We start from the raw sequence: 22,018 nt of genomic DNA, 5'->3' as shown, positions 1-22,018 counted from the left end.
CTAAGGGCCTTCCTAACTCACCCTTCAACCTTCTCACTCCCAGTCACACTTGGCCACTTGCTTCCAAGCTTTTGCATGTGCTGTGCCCTCTGCTGGCATGGCTCCCCCAGTTGTCACACTCCTAATCACCCTGCGTGGCGAGGGCCTCGTGGTTGAGAATTTCTGAAATGCTCCTCCTCCTTCACCTGGGCCACTCAGGCACACGCAGTCCTCTGAAGTTGGTCACCGTGCAGCCCCGAGGTGCAATGCCACATTCTGCTCTGGGAAAGGAAGAAAAGGCAGAGTCACGGAGGCAGCTCAGCAAATGCTGGGCTGGCATGGTTCTAGGGCCTTGCCACCAGGCTGTCCTGAAGAGGCCAATCATTACCACAGGGCTCAGCACAGACCACATGACCTCTCAGCAGCAGCCAAGCAGGTGCCTCTCACACACCTGAAATGCCTCCTTCTCCTGGGCCCGGGTCACCGCCCACTCCCAGCTGGCTGCTCCCTCTCAGCTGCCTCGCTGGCCCCTACTGCTCCCCTTGCTCAGGCCTCTGGGTCTCCCTCTCCCTCCACTGATTCCCTGAGTGAGCCCAGCAGCACTTGGAACCCAGGTGCCACCTTAGCTGCCTCCTCCTACTGCCCTGGCTGTGCACAGGGCACCTCCACTTCACAGGGACAGACCCTCCCCCAGCTCAGGCTCTCCTGCTGTCCCACAGCCCCTGTGCCTCTGCTGCAACTGCCCCCTCCTGGGTGGTCAGGGTGAAGGCCTGGGGCAGCCTGGAGGCTCTTCTGTCCTCACTCCCCACCTCCATGGGCCATCGGATCTGCAGGGCTCCTCCTATAAACGTGCTCAGAATCCAGCCCCTCCCCCCACCTTGCTTTTTGGCTGTGTCTCTGGCTGGATTATAGTTATGATCATATTCAAAATCCCGTGACTTGGACAGGGTGGCTGTTCCACAGTGGCCAGAGATCACAAGAGGAACAGGTTGAGTCTCGTCCTGCCTCTGTTGAGGGCTCCCATGTCACTGATGGTGACACAGAAGTCCCCTCCAAGTCCCCAGCGCCCTCTCTAGTGCCTCTCAGTCTAGCTACACTCACACTTTGGTGCCCTTGGTCCTGGGGCCTTCGCACCTGCTGCTTCTCCTCCCTGGAATTTCTCCTTTGGACATTTACAAGACCTGTGCTCCTTTCATGCTGGTCTTTACCCAATGCCACTGCCCCACAGAGGCCTTTCCTGGTGCTGAGAATTGAAATCCCCCCCACTGCCCCACATTGCCTCTGTCATTACCTCGAATCACCTTCACTCATGAACATTGTGTTCTCTTTTCATCTGTTTGTGCTCTGGAGTGTTTGCTGAGTGTAGTCAGGTTTTGCTTGACTGGTTCCTGGGGATGCTGTAACTCTTAGACTGGTGTAGGGCACATAGTAGGTGCTCACTCAGCCCATCATTGCTGGAAGAATGAATGTAGACTCCATGCAGAGCAATGCTACAGAGATGAGATTCAGGTAGAGACACCTGTGTCATGGACGCAGAGTCCCCTCCTCATCTCTGGTCCTGAGAGCTCTGCCATGACATCTCTAGTCCCACAACACCCTATTACCTTACAGCACTGGGGATGAGCACAGCCCAGGGAACTGGGGTCACCTGGACCAGGTGGCTGCTCTGCGCTGGGTCCAGGACAACATTGCCAACTTTGGAGGGAACCCAGGCTCTGTGACCATCTTTGGAGAGTCAGCAGGAGGAGAAAGTGTTTCTGTTCTTGTAAGTTCTCCTGCCCCCGCTCACCCCTGGGCCTCTTGGAGACCACTAACATTCAACTACATCCTCCTTAGTTTACAAGATGGGATTCAGGGAGACTCTGCTCACTACCTGGCTTTAGGTGGTGGAGAGTCAAGACCCCGACTCTCTTGGCCTCCAGGAAGCTCAGAGCTCGGCTTCATGTCCTGGGGCCAGCAGCATCTCTAGCTCAACCTGCAACGGCGACTTTTCTCCTCCTTTGATTTGATTTAGTTCTATTTCCTCTTCTTATAATTTTGACATTAGGGCTCACCTCATTTCTCTTGGGAAACGGGGGTGGTTATAAATTACAATGAGAAGGGGCAAAGATATAATTTAGATCCTTGGCTCCAAGGCAGATCTCCATGTTGAGAGGACTGGAGCACTGAGAGCAGACAGGGCCCTCCTCTAAGGTGGCCTGATGACATGTCCATGCCCACGATGAGGGCAGCAAACTCTGGGACAAGTTGCACTGAGGGAGGTGGGTGAGAGCATGCAGGGATGGGAGGTGACGGGAAGGATGGGGCATGGATGTGGGTCACAGACATAACTTGGGTCCTGAGATTTCCTGCTAGTGAGGGGAATGGGGCTGGAGGACACTGAGGAAAATAAGGGTGGTGCTGGGAGCATGAGAAACCCCTCTGTACCTCCGGGTGGAGCAGAGCGTCAGCAGTTTACATGTTTTCCAGCTGGGTATTGTCCTCATAGCTGAATAATCAGGGGAAATCTTTATACATTTTTAAAGGAAGAGGATATGGAAACATACAAATAAAATGAAGAAAAAAATGATCATCCACAATCACACACCTCAAGGATAGTGACTGGGCATTTGGACCTGTGTTTTTCTGTCTGTCCATCCATTCATCTATCCATCCATCATCTTTACCTATCCTCCCTTTCTGTTCTATCCAAGTTGCATTTTTCTCCCCACAAAATTTCCCTTAACATACTACCATAACGTAAACATTTCCTTAATGTAAACATTCTTATGCAATATTATTATTATTATTATTTTTGAGAGAGAGGAGGGGGAGAGAAAGAGAGAGAGAGAGAGAGAGAGAGAGAGAGAGAGAGAGAGAGAGAGAGAGAGAGAGAGAGAGAGAAATTTTTAATATTTATTTTTCAGTTTTCAGGGGACACAACATCTTTATTTTATTTTATGTGCTGCTGAGGATTGAACCCAGCGCCCCTTGCATGCCAGGCGAGCGTGCTACCGCTTGAGCCACATCCCAGGCCTGCAATATTATTTTTATAAATGTATAACATTCTGTTGAAAGAATGAAAAATTGTTTAGCCAATTTCACAATATTGGATCTTGGATTAATCTCAGCTTTTTTTTTTTTTTTTTTGCCATGTTAATAGCGTGAACATTTTTAGATATCTCTGTGCACCTCCAGGATCTTTTTCTTCTTTCTTTTTTGCAGTGCCCTTGGCTTGGCAGCACATGCTCTGCCATTGAGTTATACCACCAGCTCTTTTTTTTTTTTTTTTTTTTTAGGTACTGGTATTGAACTCAGGGTCACTCCACTAATGAGCCACATTACCATCTCTGTTTTGTATTTTATTTAGAGACAGAGTCTCACTGAGTTGCTTAGCACCTTGCTTTTTGCTGAGTTTGGCTTTGAATTCATAATCCTCTTGCCTCAGCCTCCTGAGCGGCTGGGATTACAGGTGTGCGCCACCCCACCTGGTCCCACCTCTTTTTTATGGGATCATTTTTCTTAGGATAAATTTTGAATACTGCAATGTAATCTGGGGCTAGGAATTGCCTAGCTGGTTTCCCAATACTTTTGATTATCACGATGAGCATGTGCCACAGGCTTCCAGTTCTGTTCCTAACTCTAGGATCTGGTCTTGTCCTATTGAGTTTCTCTTAGGAAAGGTGGGCCCCACATGGAGCTGGGAAGCAGGCCAACATAGGTGAGGAAGTGTCATATGCACAGGGTGCTAGATCTCCAGGAGAATGGGCCCAGGCAGAGGGGGCAGTTGGAGGGAGGCTGAAAGACAAGTGAGTCACTGATCTTCAGCTTGTGAACATAATCCTCCTCCTCTCCATGTCCCTGCCAGGTGTTATCTCCTCTGGCCAAGAACCTCTTCCACAGGGCCATTTCTGAGAGTGGCGTGGCCCTGAGTTCTCTTCTGGTCAGGAAGAATGCCAAACCACTAGCTGAGGTAAGTCTCACCCTGGACATTCCCAAGCCCTTTCCCGTGTTCTCCTGGAATCCTCAAGGGGCTTCTTTTCTCATAGAACTCAGTCTTCATGCTCAAAGGATACCACACATGTGAATGGCTTGGTGGAAGAGGCTCCTTTAGGGCCCACATTCAAATGACATTCTCTACTTTCCAAAGTGCAAATCGTCTCATGCAGGCCTTTGGCAATTCTGCACAAGTTTTAGTGTGTGGAGACATGGTACACTTTTAAGAAGGTCACATGTATTAATTCTCCTCATGAGACAGGTGCAACCATTAGCTTATCTATGGGTAGGGAAATGAGTCCAAATGATTCGTATGCGGTGGAGATGGGAGTTAAATCAGAGAGTGGTATTCTGGATTCCATGCTCTTCACCACAACTCTACACAACCTCACTTCAGACATAATTTTGAGAACATTATGCCTATTTTAGCAAAGATAAGGTAATGGAGACACATATATATAAAGATATATTCATATCACACAATTCCAGTTAGCAACAGAGGCAACACTCTATGGGGCCCAGAACCCACTCCAGCTGGTCTAGAGGATCTTAGCTGCTCCCTGCTTCCTTCAGAAGTTGACTTGCCATAGAACACCATGTCTGTATGGAGACATTGCCCTTGAACTCTGCTGTTGACTGTGATCTCTGCAGAAAGTTGCTATTACCGCTGGGTGTAAAACCACCACGTCTGCAGTCATGGTTCACTGCTTGCGCCAGAAGACAGAGGAGGAGCTCCTGGAGACCACGCTGAAAATGGTAGGTGCCGCCATCCCATGGCCCTTCCTCGTAGGCTTGACCCTGGGCTTCACTCTCCCACTCATCTTGATCCAAGTTGGATTTTTTTTTAATCTCTTATTATGAAATACTTAAAATGCAACAACCACACTAATTGTAGGGGTTTTCAGAAAAGAGTCACAATTTTTCTTGGTTGATTTAGAAGCTGTCTTAATTATAGCACAGTAGTAGTCAAGTTTTCTAGATTTTCTGAGACTCTGTCTCATTTAGTATTCAAAACAATTATCTGTCATCTCTCCAATTATATTGATATTATTTCATTAATCTTGTATGAATCTATCCTTTACTTTTCATTCATCTATTTTTATACCTTTTTAAGTTTTTTATATATTTTATTTGTATTTATTTATTTACATTTTTATGGTGCTGAGGATCTAACCCAGTGCCTCACAGGTGCCAGGCAAGTGCTCTCCACTGAGCCACAGCCCCAGCCCTCATTCTTCTTTGTTCAATCTCTCCATCATCCGTGAATCATCGGTCCCACATAAATCCACACATCATTATCCAGTCCTCAAAAAGCAATGGTCTCCCCTTCACCTATTTGGTAGTTTTCACCTTTTGTCCATGTGTCCATCCAACTTCCCAATAGTGCTTGCATTAACCAACTCACTTCTTCCTTCTGTCCCTCCCTCCCTCCCTCCATGCTAAGTGTGTGGGAGAGCAATGTCAGGAGAGGTGATGCAGATATAAATTGAACATTGTCCCTGCTCAAAAGGGACAATACAAGGAGAAATGCAGCAATATACTTAGTGGTTTTGTGTAGTGGGAGGATAGAGGGGAGACACAGTCAGTATAGCCATTAAGAGTGCTTCTTAGGGAAAGTGACATTTGAGGATTGATGGATTGTCAAGAAAGTCTGTCGCTTAGGGAAAGTGACATTTGAGGATTGATGGATTGTCAAGAAAGTCTGTCGCCACAGGGAACTTAGTAGGACAAACATCCAGAGGAAAGAAAATGCAGGGCTAATGGGAGCTACTTACTAAGCCGGGGGGGCGGGGTCTGACTGTAAGCTTGGGGTCACTTGAGCCCCTGGTCTATCTTGACCTTGAACACGAGACAATACATCCGGGCCCACAGGGCAGACTGCTAGCATAGTGCATTGTATGTCCATGGGTAGAGTTCAATATGGCCTTGGGAGTTGGAGCTTGGTTTACCGACTTAAATAAGGTGATTAAAGTTTTCAAAGAATTACGACACAACTGTTTTGTGATACCTGTGACTTTAGCTATCCTCTATGTGGCAACAAGGAGCAAGGTTATATGGAAATAGATGGTGACCCTGGGGAAACGAAGAGACCTAAAATCTTGGAATCTCAGGACATATTTCAAAGATCTTTTGAATTTTTGTGGAACTTTTTACATGATTAACTACTGGTCCAGTACACACACACACGTATACACACACACACACACACACACACATACACACACACACATACACCACCCCTGGCCTGTGGGGCTACAACCCAGAATGGAGGAACCCCAGTGGTCCCTCTACATGTAGGGCAGGAAGTGAGGTATGATGTAACATTGCAATCACTGCAATCTGAACACATAGCAAAGGAAAGCATCTGTTGGAATGTGCTTCAAAGAGCTATCTTAAATCATAGTTTTCTAACCCCCAATGAGAAAACTCTTTCCAAGGTGGCTTGAACAAAAAGAAGAATACCTCTTATAATGGAATCTCCAGGTAAGTGAGGAGTCATGAGCAGATGGCTTAGGGCATGGCTGGATCCAGGTGCTGTTAAAATAGTGTTGAAGAATGTGCCTGTCTCTATCCCTCAGCTTGACAATCTTCTTTGTTGGTTTCTCTCTGAAGTAGATTTGTCCCCTGGGGAGGTTAAAGATAATAGCACTCTAGATACATGTCCTATCTGCTTAGAAACTGTCTATCTCAAAAGCCTCAGCAATAGGTTTGGGGTAAACTCTGTTGGAGTGACACTGGTTTGTACCCATCCTTGTACTCATCTGTATGTTCAGGGACTTGGAACACCTCAGGTCACATTGAGATGCCTGAAGACATGGACAAGAAGCGGTGTAGAGGGAAGCAGGGGGAGAGAAATGCCATCTCCCTCTGGGGCATCCCACCTGTAGTGCCATTTCCCCAGGAGCTGCCTCATCCACACCAATGCCCAGGGACCAATGTGTATGTTCCCTCCAGAGGAAAATTGGGTGTTGATGCCAGTAAGAAGAAGTAGGGGGAAGGATGACCAGGACAGGCAGCAAGAGCAGAGGTCCTCCCTGCAGCTCCAGGGAGCCTGACTCTGGTCCCCAGGTCTCCTTCCCTGGCTGCTGCCTGCCCCTCCTCCACCCTATGACTCTACTCTGGGCTCATGCCCAGTGGGGTCTGTGTAGGGTCCTCTGCCTCTGATTGGGAGAACCTGGTAGCTCTGGGGAACAGCTCAAAGGATCAGCTTTTATACCAGGAAGCTTCTCACTCACATCCTCTGCCTTTGTCTTTACAGAAATTTTTTATTCTGGATATGCTTGGAGACCCCAGAGAGGTAAGGACCATTGGTTTCTTAATTACAGGTTTCAAATCTTATTAATACATTTAATCTCTAATATGCTATGAATGAATGGATTCTCCTTTGTGGACTCATATTGCTGAGACCCAGAGAGCAGAAATAACTAGCCAGGGTAACATAGCTTAGAGGTCAAGAGTCAGGATTGGAACTCAGCACCATGGCTCTCAGTGCAGTGCTCCCAGTCACAAATTATATATCTCCCAGGATGAGCTATCCTCTTCTCATTTACATTCCCTGTGGGATAAATGTGCTCTAGAACTCCCTCAGGAGGCAGAGATAAATGGATTAGGGGCTCAGAATCCTTCATTAAGGAGGACAGATGTTCTAGGAGGCCACAGGGCAAATTAGCTGTGCAGAAGGGGAGCCTGGGATCTCAGACCTTAGGACACCACCTTCCTCCTAGGATCCAGGAAACTCCAAAAGTATCCTCCCATCTGCTTCCTCTTCCTCTCCCACCTCTCCACAGTTGCCAGGGTCTGGAGACCTTAGCACAGTGCCATCTTGCAATCCTGTCCTCTGCTCCCTCCCTGGGGATCCTCTGACATTTCTTGATCTTATGTGGATGAAATGAGATCTGTCTACTCAGACATTCATTAAAGTATTAAGAAGCACTTACTCTGTTGTAGGAGATGGTTTAGCAACAGGGATAAGGCAGTGACTCGGACAACATTCCCTGCCTTCTGATGGAGGGAGATTGTAATAGAAAAGTAAAGAAACCATGTAGCGTGCTGGCTGATGGTCAGAGTCAAGAGAGAAATAGATATTGGGAAATGGGTACCAAGTCAGCCAATGGCTTAAATGTAAGCATTAGGATCAAGGGGTGGCCTGATGAGCAGTGACCTTGGGGTGGAACTCTGGGGGCGGGGAGGAAGCGAGCTGTCAAGAGGACTGGAGGAGGAGAGTTTCTGGCAGAGGGAACAGCAAAGGCAAAGACCCTGATGCAGGCGGCCCTGTGTGTGGAGTGAAGGCTGAATGGGGAAGCAGGGTGGAGGCTGGGGGTGTCCTGAGGTGGGGTTGGGGTGGTCACTGGAAGGACTTGGACTGTGATTCTGTGGGATATGGGAGGTGCTCAGAGGGTGTTGAACAGAGTGTGGACATGATCTGAGGTTTCACAAAGGTCTGGTGACTGCAATAGTCAGTAGGGGAAGGGGAGGCAGGGGCAGGGACAGCCCTGGGAGCTCAGTGCTCTGTAGCTGCACAGCAAGGGATCCTTGTAGCTCAGACCAGTGGAGGGGCAAGAAGTCTGCCGTCCAGACCTTTCTGAAGGAAAAGATGACAGAACTTGCTTATATATGGTGTGTGAGGAGTCAAGGAAGAAGAGGAGAAGGAAGCCCAGAGTCCTTGACCCCCACACCCCGTTGCTTCCGGTATTAAGCAGCTTTCTGGTACTACAATGGACATTTGAGATGATCAAGTTATAGAGAGGAGAAGGTCAATTGAGCTCACATTTCTGGAGGATTTATTCCGTGATTGGTGAACCTGTTGCTTTGGCCTATGGCAGCACATCACCCCAGGACTGGGAGAAGAGCAAAACCACTCACCTCTATCTGGGGCTCTGGGGTAGAGAGATGGACAGAGAGAGGGAGGGATGAGGAGAGGGAGAGACTTGGGAATTTCTCTATGATGAGGGCATGTGCCCAGTGACTTGAAGACCTCCCACTAGGCCCCATATCTTCAAGTCTCCGCCCCTCCCACTACTACCACATGCTGCAGATTAAGCCTCAAAACATGGGCCTCAGCAGCCCCATTGAATTGGTTCTTCATGTCTGAGTGCCAGGGATTGTGCAGAAACTGTGCTCTATCTTCTGAGCCTCTCTCTTGTTCCTGCTCTAAGGCCCTCCTTCAAGCCCAGGCCTCTGTGACATTGCTGGAATTAGTCCTGCTCACCTCTGTCCCTTGCTTATGCTATTTCCACTGCCAAGAGCTTTCATAACAAAAGCCCATGCAGATGCCAAACACCTGATCCAGGTGCCCTGCAGACTCTTCCTTCAGAGGAGCTGCTCCTCCTGCTGGCTTCTGGGCAGGCCTCTCAGAGCCTCACAGCCTTGCTAAGGCACCCAAACCAAGCCCTCTACTGTCAGCTCATGGGAGCAGGATCTGGCCCTTGTCTTGATCTATTACTCCCCCATATAGGGAATCAAGTCTCAATGTAGGCACCTCGAGTGGTGAGCTCGATACCTCCTCAAAACTAATCGTTTCTCTAAAAGAGCTCAAATTTAAATACAGATGCAATAGATACTCCTCAGTTACAGTTTTAGTACTTGTGAATTCACTTCTTTGCTAACACATTTTTGTATGCACCAGGGATACCTTGAAACATTTGTGGTCATTTGAAACATTAAATGCAAAGCAGCAAGGAGTTGAGTTGCTGTGAGGTCCATATTCCCCTCTGAGGTCACACAAGGAAATACTCAGTGTCCATCTTCATCTCTCTTGCTAACAAGTACCCTTCTTGTGGTCTATATAGCACTGCTTCTTTTGCAGTATTTGCTTTTGTTGGCGATTTCTCTGTTTATAATGACTCTAAGGCATAGTGAAGAAGTGCTGTCTAGTGTCCCTAAGCATGAGAGGCTGTGCTGTGCCTTGAAGAGAAAGTACATGTGATAGTAACCTTTGTTCAGGGTGTGTATGGTGCTCTTGGCCATGAATTCAATATTAATGAATCAAGAGTACAGTCCATCCAAAGAAGAAGCGGAGATTTGCCTGTCTGTAAGTGAGGTCAGTCTGGAAAGCTGTCATGCAACATCTTTGTGGAGACACAACCATGGGAAAGATGGAGAAGCAGCTCCATGTTTAAAAAGCAGAGTGGACAGCAGTGTTGTAAGGCAGGAGCTGTAGAAATCTGCAGTGATGTTACCCAAGGTTGAGAAAATGTTAAATGAGTCCCAGCTGGTGTTTTATTATAAATGGATTCTGCATGTAACGAATTCTTTGTAAGAGATCTATATCATATGACATGCCTAAAGAGCAACCCACATGGAGATGAGAGTCTCACAGGGCCTTGATTCTGGACATCCCTTTGGACCAATGGCCCAGCTATTTGCTATTTCAGCACTCACTGCGATCTGACAAACACGACTACAACAGTGAGAATCGAGTTCCTGTGTGTGTGCATTTAAAATTGAGATGGATATTATCATTATTTATATGTAATATATAATTTGGATGATATATTTCCCATTCCCTGATCTCTATCACGTTGCTATCCCTAGCTTCCTGGTTAAAATTCTCTCCTCACTGTGTGACAGAGTTAGCTCCCTTCTGAGTTTTGTGGCCCTGCCCACAGTCCTGGAAGTCTGTGGTGCTGGCGTGTTGACTGCTCTGCTCTCTTTCCCCAGAGCACTCCCATGATACCCACTGTAATAGATGGTGTCGTGCTGCCCAAGACACCAGAGGAGATTCTGGCTGATAAGACGTTCAACACTGTCCCCTACATTGTGGGAATCAACAAGCAAGAGTTTGGCTGGATTTTGCCCACGGTGAGAATGTACAGACCTCTTACACAGACTCCTCCTCCTCCCCCATCTTCCCTCTGACATCTGGACCCAGAATGTCTCTTTTCTCCAAGGCCCACTCTGAGTCTGGGAAACTTCACCACTGGTCTGAGTGGACACTGGACATTTCTTTGTAAATCTTTCTGGGATAGTACAGCTCCCTTGACTGGTACCTGTGAACCCTTCTCCCCAAGCACTCATTGATTATCTTCCTAATTACGAATACTGACATGTTCAGGATGGGCGGGTCTGCAGAATCCATAATAGTCCACACTGATGAGGTCTAGAGGAAAAGAAGCAGGAGAGCTAGATCTGGGCACAGCAACTTCTTCCTTGGGCTTAGACTCACAGGTCCTAGGGGTTCCCATGGGTGCTCCAAGGCACTTCTCTGGAAAGAGTTAGAGGAAGTTGCTTATATGTTAGTTACATTGGCTCCAAAAAGCCAGGTTTTGGCTGGAGAAGATCCCATTTTGACTGGAAAGCATTGAGAATTCTTATGTAGGTGCTTCAAGAGGTCCTAGGGTCATCCTTGTCCATGGCTTTAGGCTAAAAAAGGCAGGCAAAAGTTGGTTAGAGTGAAGAGGTTGAACAGCATCTTCACAGGTTGGGAGTTCTGCAGTTCTCACTTCAGAAGGATATTAGAGGTTATGCGAAAGGAAAAAATTCATCATGATGGATTTTGACTTCCCGGAGACATTGGAGTGTGTGGGGTAATGGCCTGTGCTCTCTTGTTCTGAGCTCTCTGCTTCAGCACTACCCTGGATTCAATTTCCCTCAGTGACCGGATGACCATGTGCCCCCTAGCCTGGTGTTTATATGTTCAAGTCATCCCTTTTGTATGCCTTGAGTTTCTGAATACAAGTCCATTTCCTTGAAATTTTTTCAAACTAATGAATGCACCTGCACATCAAGACCCCAAGAAAACCTTCACAGGCATTGGCTTGCTAGGTTCTTCTTGTTAATTCCTGATGATTCAGAAATGCTTAACCCCTTTTTAAATAGATGATGGGATTTCCCATCTCTGAAGGCAAGCTGGACCAGAAGATGGCCACATCACTCCTGCAGAAGACTGGCTCTCTTCTGGTAAGAAGTCGAAAGAGTTATGGGAATTGATTGAGAAACAAAGAACAGCTGGCCTTGCTCTGAGTCCCAGACCAACTCAATGGCAGAAGAAAACCTGACACCTGTGTTCCTTCCCCATCTGTCTGCCTTTCCCTCCCCACCACCCCAGGAGGGATTTGCACAGGGCCCAGGAGGTTCACATCCAGGGAGCCTTCTGCATGGCTCTCCAGGTTGGGGATCTCTTTCTTGATGCATTTTAGGAGGTCCAAGATGAACTGACTCAAATGGCCACTGAGAAGAATTTTAGAGGAACAGACGACCCTGTCAAAATCAAAGACCTCTTCCTGGAGTTGGTTGGAGATGTGTTTTTTTGTATCCCATCTGTGACTGTGGCCCGTGGTCACAGAGGTAAGGCACAGAGGTTGCATAGGATAGGGACACTGCTACCTCTCAATATCCAGTCACCTATGGGCAAAGAAAGTGGAGGGTGAGCACATTCAGTGCAATAAGATGTTCAGAGAGGGGAGACAGAGAAGGAGAGGGAACACATTCATAGAACTTTTTAAAATCACAAATTGACAAACAATATTTGCATAAACTTATGGAGTGCAGTGTGGTTATGATTTATGAATACATTGTTCAATAATTCCATCAAACTGGTTATCGGACCCATCTCCTGAAATACTTGGCACTTTTTGCAGGGAGAACACTTGACATTTCCTTTCAGTAACTATTCAGTGCAAAACACTCTATTACCAACTGTGTTTACCACACTGTCCAGTAGAACAACATCAAAAGCGAAGACCAACTTTTCCCCAACTGGTATTTTGTACTCTTTTACCATCAACCTCCTTTCCTCCTCATCTCTTGCCTGTTATCAAAATTTTATTCTTTCTTCTGTGACTTCTATTTGAGCTATAAGTTGTCACATGTGGTACTTGTCTTTCTGAGCCTTATCTCTCTCCGCATGTTGGTCCCCATTTCAACACGTTATCTAAAATGGTATCATTCTTTTCTTTTTAAAAACTAAATAGAATTCCATTGTGTTTCTCTACCACATTTTCTTTATCTTTTCATCTGTTGATGGACATAGTTAATTTCATGATTTGGCTCTTGTGAGTAGTTCTACAGTGAACATGGGGTTGAAGAGATATCTCCTACAAACTACTTTCAAATCTTTTGGGTAGATACTCAGAAGTGGGGTTGCTGGATTACATGGTAATTCTGTTTTTAGTTTTTCAACAACCAATCATCTTGTTTTACATCTGTACTAACAGTATTAAAGTGTTCTCTTTTCTTTTTATCTTGGTTAATATTTTTCCCTTTTATTTTGATACCTGGAATTGAGCTCAGGGGTACTCCACCACTGAACTACATCCCTAGCCCTTTTTGTTTCGAGACAGGACCTTGCTAAGTTGCCAATGATGGCTTTGAATTTATGATCCTCCAGCCTCAGCCTCCTGAGCTGTTGGGATCACACATGTGTCCCATGGTGCCAGATCACCCTTTTTCCTTTTCCATTCTTTTTGATAAAAATCATTTGGACTGGGTGGGTGATACCTCATTGTAGCTATAGTTTGTGTTTTTCCAGTGATTAGTGATTTGAGCACGTTCTCATCTACCTGTTGTCCATTAATACGATTTCTTTTCAGAAACATTTATGCAGAGCCCTTACCCACTTTTAAATTGGCTGTTTTGTTTTGTTGCTGTTGTCCAAAGGCTCTGCAGAGCTTATATTTAACTCTTTAATGCATTATCGCTTGCAAACCTTTTCTCCGGGTTTGCAGGTTGTTTTTGCACACTGTTCCTTGTTTCCCTTGCTTGAAGGAGCTGTACAGTTCGATGAAATCTCATTTTCAGTTTTCACTGGGTTGTCCTCAATTTGGGAATCAAATCCAGAGTCATTGCCCAGACTAGTGGGCAATGTTTTTTTTTTTCCTCTGTTTTCTTCTATCAGTCTTTGAATCTCATGTTACTTCTAAGTCTTTCATCCATTTTCTTTAGTAATTTTTGTTTATGGTGTGATATGAGTTTCAATTTCCTATTTCTTCCTGTCAAAAATCCACTTTCTTAATATTCTTTATCCAAGAGACTGTCTTTTCCCATTTTGTATTCTTAGCATCTTTGTCAAAAATCAGTTGACTTCACATGCCTGGGTTTACATCTGGGCTGTCTAGTGTGTTCATTGATGGATGTGTTGATTCTTTTCTTCCAATAGTGTGTTATTTTAACTACCATAGCTTTTAGTGTACTTTGAAGAAGACTGGGGTTACATCTCCAGCTTTTTTTCTTTCCACTCATGATTACGTTGATCCAGTTTTTTGTTTGTTTTATGTGAATTTTACAATTTTTTCCCTGTCTGAAGAATGATGTTGGAATTTTGATAGTGATTTCACTGAACCAGTATATCACTTTGATTAGCATGGATATTTTGACAATATTACTTCTTCCAAACTGTGATCATTGGGTATCTTTTTTTTGTGTTTGTGTCATCTTCAATTTCTTTCATCAGTGTCTTATAGATTTTAGTGTCCTGGAAACAACACTTCAGTTAAATTTATTCTCATAGGTTTTACCTTGTTATAACTACTATCCATGGGTTGTTTTCTTGATTTCTTTTTTTTTTTGAACAGTTCAGTGTGAGTGTATAGAGAATTTTGCATGTTGATTTTTTATCCTGCAATTCTACCATATATGTTTGCTAGTTCTAACCATCTTGCAGGAAAATCTATGGGGTAAGATCATGTCATCATTGAACAGACTGTTTCATATCTGCCTTTCCTAGTAGGATGTCTCTTTTTTAGTTATTTAATTTAAATTCTGTTTTCTGATATAATGAGAGCTGCCTCTGTTCTCTTGGTTTTCATTTGTGTACAATATCTATTTCCATCCCTTCACCTTCAGGCTAAATACATCTTTAAAATCAAGATGAGTCTCCTGTGGGAAACATATATACGTGGCTCTTGTTTTCTAATCTGGTCACTGTCCTGTTTGTGGGAGGATTTAATCCATTTATATTCAAGACAATTACTGATATTGAGGTATTTACTGATGCCATTTTGACAGTTGTTTTCTGGTTGTTTTTAAAATACCTTCTTTATTCTTCCCCTCTTGATGTCTTCCTTTGTGCTTTGATGGTTTTCTGTCATGGTTTGCTTTGAATTCTTTCTATTTTTGTTTTGTGCTTCTATTAAAGATTTTTGCTATGTTGTTACCATAAAGTATACTTATAACATTTTATACTTAACCAGCCTATTAATAACTTTAATCACATATAAAAATTCTGTACTATATCCTCATGCATTATTTTTTTTGATATCAGAATTCATGCATGAATTTTATGTTTGAATTTATCATGAAAATTTATTTCAGTTGTAGTTTTATTTATATCATTGACTTTTGTACTTTAACATGTTTTATTTTATTAGTGTCTTTGTTTCACTTAAATACCTCTCTTTCACAAAACCTATAGGGTGTGTCCAGAGGTAATTTATTTCACAATCTTTTGTCTGGGCAAGTTGTTATTTCTTCCTCATTTCTGAAAGATGACTTTCTTGGATGCAGTATTCCTGAGATACAAGAAACAGATTGTTCCATCTCTACAAATATGTTCATTTAAATATCCTCATTTTTAGACAAGCAGCTTGGATTTGCTTCACTCTTGTCTGAATGGCTGAGAACAGCCCTGGAAATGTTCAAAATTGGGCTGAATAGAAGACACCTACCAGGTTGTAGGTTATGCTTGAAATGAATGAGCTCTAGTGTATTTTCAATGAACACACCCAGCGTCTTTAGTTGATACATTGTGTACTTCCATTATGTAAAACAACAAACCAAATTCTTTAGTAGAAAAGCAAAGTAAAAATACAAAGACTTCAAAGCATACAGAAATATCTGGCCCAAGTCCGATTTCCTCCTCAACCAGCTTTGAGGCAAGTGACTGTGCTTTCCCCAAACTGTCTCCCTCCCATGCCGATAGCCAGGGGTTTTCTGCACAGCCAGAGACCTTGAGACCATCCAGCTGGTGATGTGAACTGTGCACAATCCATGTCTTCTCAGATGCTGGAGCCCCTACCTACATGTATGAGTTTCAGTATCGCCCGAGCTTCGTATCAGACATGAGACCCAAGACGGTGATAGGAGACCATGGGGATGAACTCTACTCAGTCTTTGGGGCCCCAATTTTAAAAGGTAACAGCTCTGTGCATGGCTGTGAGCTTGCAGTCAGGAGGTCATATCTATGTTTGCACATAACATCATTTGTTTAATCTCATTCCCTAATACCTTCCCTTTCCCTCCCCTCTTCCCACAAGCTGCCTGTCCTACAAACTCCCAGGTGCTGCTGCTGGCCCACACAGCCCTCTTTGAGTAGCAAAGTATTTTTTCCTTCTGCCCCAACAGGGGGCACCTCAGAAGAGGAGACCAACCTCAGCAGGATGGTGATGAAATTCTGGGCCAACTTTGCTTGCCATGGGTGAGGCTGGTGGCAAAGAGGTAGCAGGGTGGGTGGCTGGGGTGGCCAGTGGTGGGGCCTACCTGTTGGGAAAGCGGGGCTTCTAAAGTTTGACTGACCAGATCCCTGTCCCTGTGACCACAGCATGGTGACAGTTAGTGCACAGGCTGCTCGAAGAGATGGAGAGCTCCCTGTCTCTGGAGGTGCATGTGCCTCTTGGCAGAAGCTCCAGGCAAGTCTCAGAATATTGTTTGGACCACTAGCAGCTCTGTGCAATTTCTGTTTGATTTTGTTTCTAGGAACCCAAATGGGGAGGGGCTGCCCCATTGGCCAGAGTATGACCAGAAGGAAGGGTACCTGAAGATTGGAGCCAACACCCAGGCAGCCCAGGGGCTGAAAGAGAAGGAGATGGCTTTGTGGACTAAGCTCAGAGCCAAGAAGCCTCCTCAGAGAGAACACGTGGAGTTGTGAATGGGAGGCCGAGCCAGCCTCAGGAGACCAGAGGCGCCCCCACGGGGGTGTTCTGCAGGAGGTGTTTGTAGACCAAGGAGACATCTTATTGTGGAAGCTGGAGAACTGTGTGGTGTAGGTGGGGACAGTCCAGGAGGGGAAGTTTTTATACTTGTGGCCTTGATTTGCAGAATGAATCTTCATTTGGAGACCAAATCAGAGTCTGTGTCTTGCACTATAGCTGAGTCCATTCTCTCATAGAGATGTCATCATACATGTAAGAAGAATCACTATCGAGAGTTTAGTACAGTGCTAAAGGCCAAATGTGGGCTAATGTGGGAATATAAAATCCCGGGGAACCACAGACCCTCAGGGGAACTCAAACCCACATAGACTTATCTCTAAGGATGTCTCTCGGATGCTCATCATAAAGATGGTGGGCAGTTTGTAAAACCAGACTGGAAGGCCTTTCTCTAGGGGTGTAGACATGAAGTCCTGCTCAGACCACCCTCCTTCCATATCCCAAGTCCTACAACCATTAGGGAGAAAAGCTATGAATTTTACCTCAGGACCCTGGTGATTCTGCTGAGATTGAAGAAAAGGGAAATTTAGAAACTCTGTGGGAGAACCCACAGGAAACTGTCCTGGGTTGAGGTCATTAGAGATCCTTTCTGACTGGGAAGGGTCAGTGAAAGAAGAAACATGGCTCATCGTCGGAGAATATGCCCGTTTATTGAGGAACAGCTCTGCATATTTATAGAGCCCGGAGTTATGACAGTTATGACAGTTTAACAGTTTAATGGTTTGATGGTTGGCATGGGAAGCTTTCTGATTGGTGGGTAAGGATCATGTGAGCCAGCAGGGCTAGTCTGATTGGTGGGTAAGGATCATGTGAGCCAGCAGGGCTCACCATTGGTTGGCTCTTCTGGGGGGGATGGGGAAGTTAGTCTTTGGAGCCAGGGTGACTCCCAACATTCCCCCCTCTTATTAAATGAGAGTAGGCGTGGACTCATTATGGCTGTTTCTAGTTGAGATGGGGTGGTGTGGGAGAAAGAGAGGAGGAAAGTAAGGAGCCCCCACAGGAAGGCATAAAAGACCGGTATAACTTCAGGAACCAGATCAAAGAAGGTTCCTTGCCACCACAGATCCATGATGATGTCAGTCCATTCGGCATAGGTCTCGACTGGAAGTTGCCAGGAGTTGGTAATTCCTGAGGAGAAGCTGGTTAAAAGCTTGATTCGAAATTTTTTACCCACCTGAGTCTGAATGAACTTTAAAGGGAAGGAACAGGCACAGGGAGTTTTTATAGCCCAAATCTGATGGAGTCTCTGGGTCTGCAAGCTGCCTTGTTTGCGCAAGGGGGGTTAAGTGTTCAGTCTTGAAATGGAACTTGGGCGTTTGGGCTTGAAGCAAAGAGGTGATAAAGAACCAGACAGAGGGTTTGAGAAGCCAGGTCATCCTGCAGCTAACTTTGTTTAGCATGCCCTGCAGACCAGCCTGTCCTGCACCTAACACCCCCAATTCCACTCTTCATTCCTAGTCCAATCTAGTTCCCTCCCCTCTCTATTAAGGCTGCTCTTCAAACTTTCTCCTACCTGGGTGTACCAGCTTGCTTCTCTCTTTGCCTTTCTTGAAGGCAGTCAAGGGAGGACAGTGGCCCATTCTTACCATATTTCCCTTTGAGAGCAGTCAGATCTCTTCAGGTTTTATGTGAAACACCTCAACTTTAAATACTGATACTTGAAATTCTTATGAAACTGGAGGGTAAACAAAACACGCATGTTCCTCCTTAGGCCCAGAAGGCAACTGATAAAGTGCTCTCTTATGATAAAGGTTGCTCACACTTATTCAGGGGTCACCATGCTCCAGACACCCAAGTGGTTTGTCAGAAGGACAACACACAACAGTCCCACTACCAGCCAGATCCAAGCAAGAAAGGGGGGGTCTGTAGTAAGGAGGAAAAGGGTGTCTGGCTGGAGGGAGCCCTTAGGATCACTTGCCCAGACATAGGGTGAAGAGAGGACCCAAGAGGGGCCAGAAATGAGGGGGAGCATTGACAAAAGTACTTAATGACAGGTGACGATCGTTGGCTCTTCTGATGAAGGTGTAGGAGCGCAGGGCTTAAGCCTGGAAATGTGAATCCATGGGGTAAGTTGGTTATTGGACAGCTTGAGTTTGGCCACCAAGGGAGTGCACATAATCACCTGAGCAGGACCCTCCCATTTTGGTTTTAGAGGGGGCTTTTCCCCTGGTGGGCAATAGTAAACAAGTTGACCAGGTGTTGAGGAGGTAGGGTTTTGAAAGAGACTGGGGTCAGGAAGGAGCCAGTCTTGATAGCGCCAGAGTTCAGAGCATAGATGGAAGAGGAGGGGGAGGGCATAGGTTTCGGAGATGGGTAGGGGTTCTGTAGGCAATCCGGAGGAACGAGAGGACGGCCATACATGACTTCTAAAGGTGAGAGATTAGAAGGCTTTTTGGCAAGGCCCTAATGCACAATAAAGCCAAGGGGAGCACCTTTCCCCAGTCCAGTCTTAATTCCATGGTGAGCTTGGTGAGGGTCTCTTTCAACCTTTCAACCTTTCTGGAAGCCTGGGGGCAGTAAGGGCAATGGAAATGCCAAGGGAGTGATAGTGCGTGAGCCAGTCCCTGAGTTACCTGCAAGGTGAATTCTGGGCCATTGTCTGATTGGTTAGAAGTGGGCATCGGGGGATTATGTGTGTAAGCAACAGATCAACTACCGTACAGGCCAGTTTGTTAGAAGTGGGAAAGGCTTCAACCATCCTGAAAAAGTATCTACCAATACAAGAAGATATTTTATGTTTTTTACTTGGGGCATATTGGTGACATTAATCTGCCAGTCTGCAGATGAGTATGACCTCAGGCCAGATAAAAAAGGGAAAGGTTTAGGTTTTAATGGAGTATTAGTATTGGTTTTCTGGCAGATCTGACAAGCGGAAGTGATCCGTTGTAGGAGGGTCTTATTGCGTGGGGAAAGGGTGAAAAAGGAGTGAAAGAAAGTAGTGAGACTCTGTGGACTAGAATGGAATAGAGAGTGAAGAACCTGGAAGAGTTGCTGGGGATCTTTGGGCCGATCCCTGGTGGTAAGGAAGAGTAATGGAGAGGAGTTAAAGCTCTGTAGGGCTGCTGATGGAGCCACTTGATTGGCCTTGGAATTCTCCATAATAGTAAGGGAGGAGTCAGTTTGGTGGGCCTTGCAATGGATTATTCCCAGTTGGGAAGGCACCCTGGAGGCTCGTAGTAGGCCAGAAATAAGTGTGGAATTAGTGACTGCCTTCCCTCTGGTGGTCAATAGCTCCCTTTCGTTCCAAATGGCTGCGTGGGAGATCAGGATATGGAAGATGTATTTGGAATCTGTATATAGGGAGAGGGTTTTTCCTCTGCTGGCTCGCATGCCCTTGTGGCAGCTATGAGTTCAGCTTGGTGGTTGGTGGTATTGGGTGGGAGAGGTTTTGCCTCTACAATGGATGAGAGGGAAATGACAGCATACCCTGCCACTTTAACCCTTCGTGTATAAGAGGGCAGTGGTCCCTTAGAAATGGTGGTAGGGCAGGGTAAAATTGTCTTTAATACCTCCAGGCATTTGTGGACGGGATCTTGTGAGGGAGAAGATGGGAGGAGGGAGGCAGGGTTTAATGGAGAGCAGGGCTGAAAAGAGATGGAGGGATTTTCAAGGAATGAGACAAGGAGGGATAGAACCCTGGAAGGAGGAAGTGACTGTAGCCCCTTGTAAGTGAGAAAATCCTTTAGATGGTGAGGAGATGAGATGGTTAACGGGGAGCCAAAGGTAAGCTTGTGTGCTTCTTTCTGGAGGTCATGGGCCGCTGCTAGGACTCTGAGACATGGGGCCAGCCCCTGACGGTGGGGTTGAGCTGTTTGGATAGGTAGGCCACTGGTACAAATGTGGGGCCATATTCCTGACTCAGAACACCCAGACTTTGTCCCTGTTTTTCATGTACATAGAGGGTGAAGGGTCCAGAGAGGTTGGGAGATACAGGATGGGTGCCCGGATGAGGGCCTTTTTAAGGATAGTAAAGGGCTTCCATACCCGTGATGGTAGTGTTTATTTTAGGGGCCCTTGGCCAGATTATATAGTGGCCTGGTAATGAGGGAGAAATTAGGAATCCAGGCCCTGAAGTACCAAGCCAAACCCAAGAAGGAGAGTATGTCATTTTTGGTCTTTGGTGTAGGTATAGACACAAAATCTGTTTTCTGTCTACTGTAATGGCCTTTTTCCCTTGAGAGATAGAGAACCCTAGATATGTGACCTCTTTACATGCTATTAGAACCTTTTGTGGAGAGGCCCGATATCCCTTTAAGGCCAAGAAATTAAGTAGGAGAACTGTGTCATCTGTTGAGTGCCCTTTGGATGGGCTAGAAGAATTTGTTGCAAGAGGTGCAGAGAGCAGGACTGGATCAGAGCAAGAAGAAAGCCTGGAAGAGATCCCTTAGAATGGAGGGATCCAGGGATAAGAGGGCCAGGCCTGGGTGCTATATTTGATCCAAGAGGCATTGTAGGGGAGAGTCGACCAGCAGAGAGGACACATTACCCATGTAAGGAGGAGGGAAGAAGATGAAGAGAAGGAGGAAACTGATTTATTGGCAAAAGTGGCGTCCCCACTAGAGCCAAAAAATCAGGAGTGCTTTTTTACAGTTAGTATGGGAGTAAAGGGAATGAGCAGAACGGAGGTACCCCTTGCAAAGAAGGTCCTGAATAATAGGTTGTACAATCGGGTAGACCCTGTTCGTAGGTAAGGGGTCTTTTTTAGTATGGTGTTTTATATCAGCCTCACAAGTGGAGAAGAATGGCCAGTCTGCCAAAAGGGCCAGAAAAGATTAACAGGCTGATTCTGGGACCTGATTCATCAGTCAGGAATCCATATGTTGATTGTTGTATTGAATTTAGAGAGAATATCTCAGCTGAGCAAAGGAACTGGACTTTGGAGCATAACTAGGAATGGCTGAGAAAATGGGAAGTTGTCTATGGAACAGAATAATAGGGGAGTCTTTTTTGGATAGATGGTCTTTCCTCCTACCCCAACAATAGGAGAGGTGAACAGTACTGTTCGCCTCCAGACTTCTGTCAGGACTGAGAAGGTAGCCCCAGTGTCAAGGAGAAAGTCAACCTTGCACCTATCTACCTGAATCCACACCCTGGGTCACTGTCTATTGATTGTTACTGCCGGGGACAAGGACCCAAGGTACAATCAATCTTCCATTGCCATGCCCAGAGGTTGAAGGGTTCCCTGGCCATAGGCCTCCTAC

At 45.8% G+C, this 22,018-nt stretch overlaps 1 protein-coding gene across 4 annotated transcripts in view; it reads left to right on the top strand.

Moving 5' to 3' along the window:
- LOC144250328 (liver carboxylesterase 1-like) overlaps positions 1 to 16,919 on the top strand; it is a 31,735-nt gene extending 14,816 nt beyond the window's left edge. For all 4 annotated transcript variants that reach the window (XM_077792905.1, XM_077792902.1, XM_077792903.1 and 1 more), the window contains 10 exons: positions 1,591 to 1,744; positions 3,827 to 3,931; positions 4,606 to 4,710; positions 7,214 to 7,252; positions 10,615 to 10,755; positions 11,773 to 11,853; positions 12,093 to 12,240; positions 15,892 to 16,023; positions 16,234 to 16,306; positions 16,585 to 16,919. In XM_077792905.1, coding sequence (XP_077649031.1) covers positions 1,591 to 1,744; positions 3,827 to 3,931; positions 4,606 to 4,710; positions 7,214 to 7,252; positions 10,615 to 10,755; positions 11,773 to 11,853; positions 12,093 to 12,240; positions 15,892 to 16,023; positions 16,234 to 16,306; positions 16,585 to 16,756 — 1,150 coding nt within the window. In that variant the 3' untranslated portion in view covers positions 16,757 to 16,919. The remainder of the gene's footprint in view (positions 1 to 1,590; positions 1,745 to 3,826; positions 3,932 to 4,605; positions 4,711 to 7,213; positions 7,253 to 10,614; positions 10,756 to 11,772; positions 11,854 to 12,092; positions 12,241 to 15,891; positions 16,024 to 16,233; positions 16,307 to 16,584) is intronic.
- Positions 16,920 to 22,018: the final 5,099 nt, after the last annotated feature.

The sequence above is a fragment of the Urocitellus parryii genome, chromosome 15 (genome assembly GCF_045843805.1).
Source record: "Urocitellus parryii isolate mUroPar1 chromosome 15, mUroPar1.hap1, whole genome shotgun sequence".
Lineage (NCBI taxonomy): Eukaryota > Metazoa > Chordata > Mammalia > Rodentia > Sciuridae > Urocitellus > Urocitellus parryii.
Note: the sequence above shows the minus strand (reverse complement) of the source record. Positions and strands in the feature narration are given on the sequence as shown.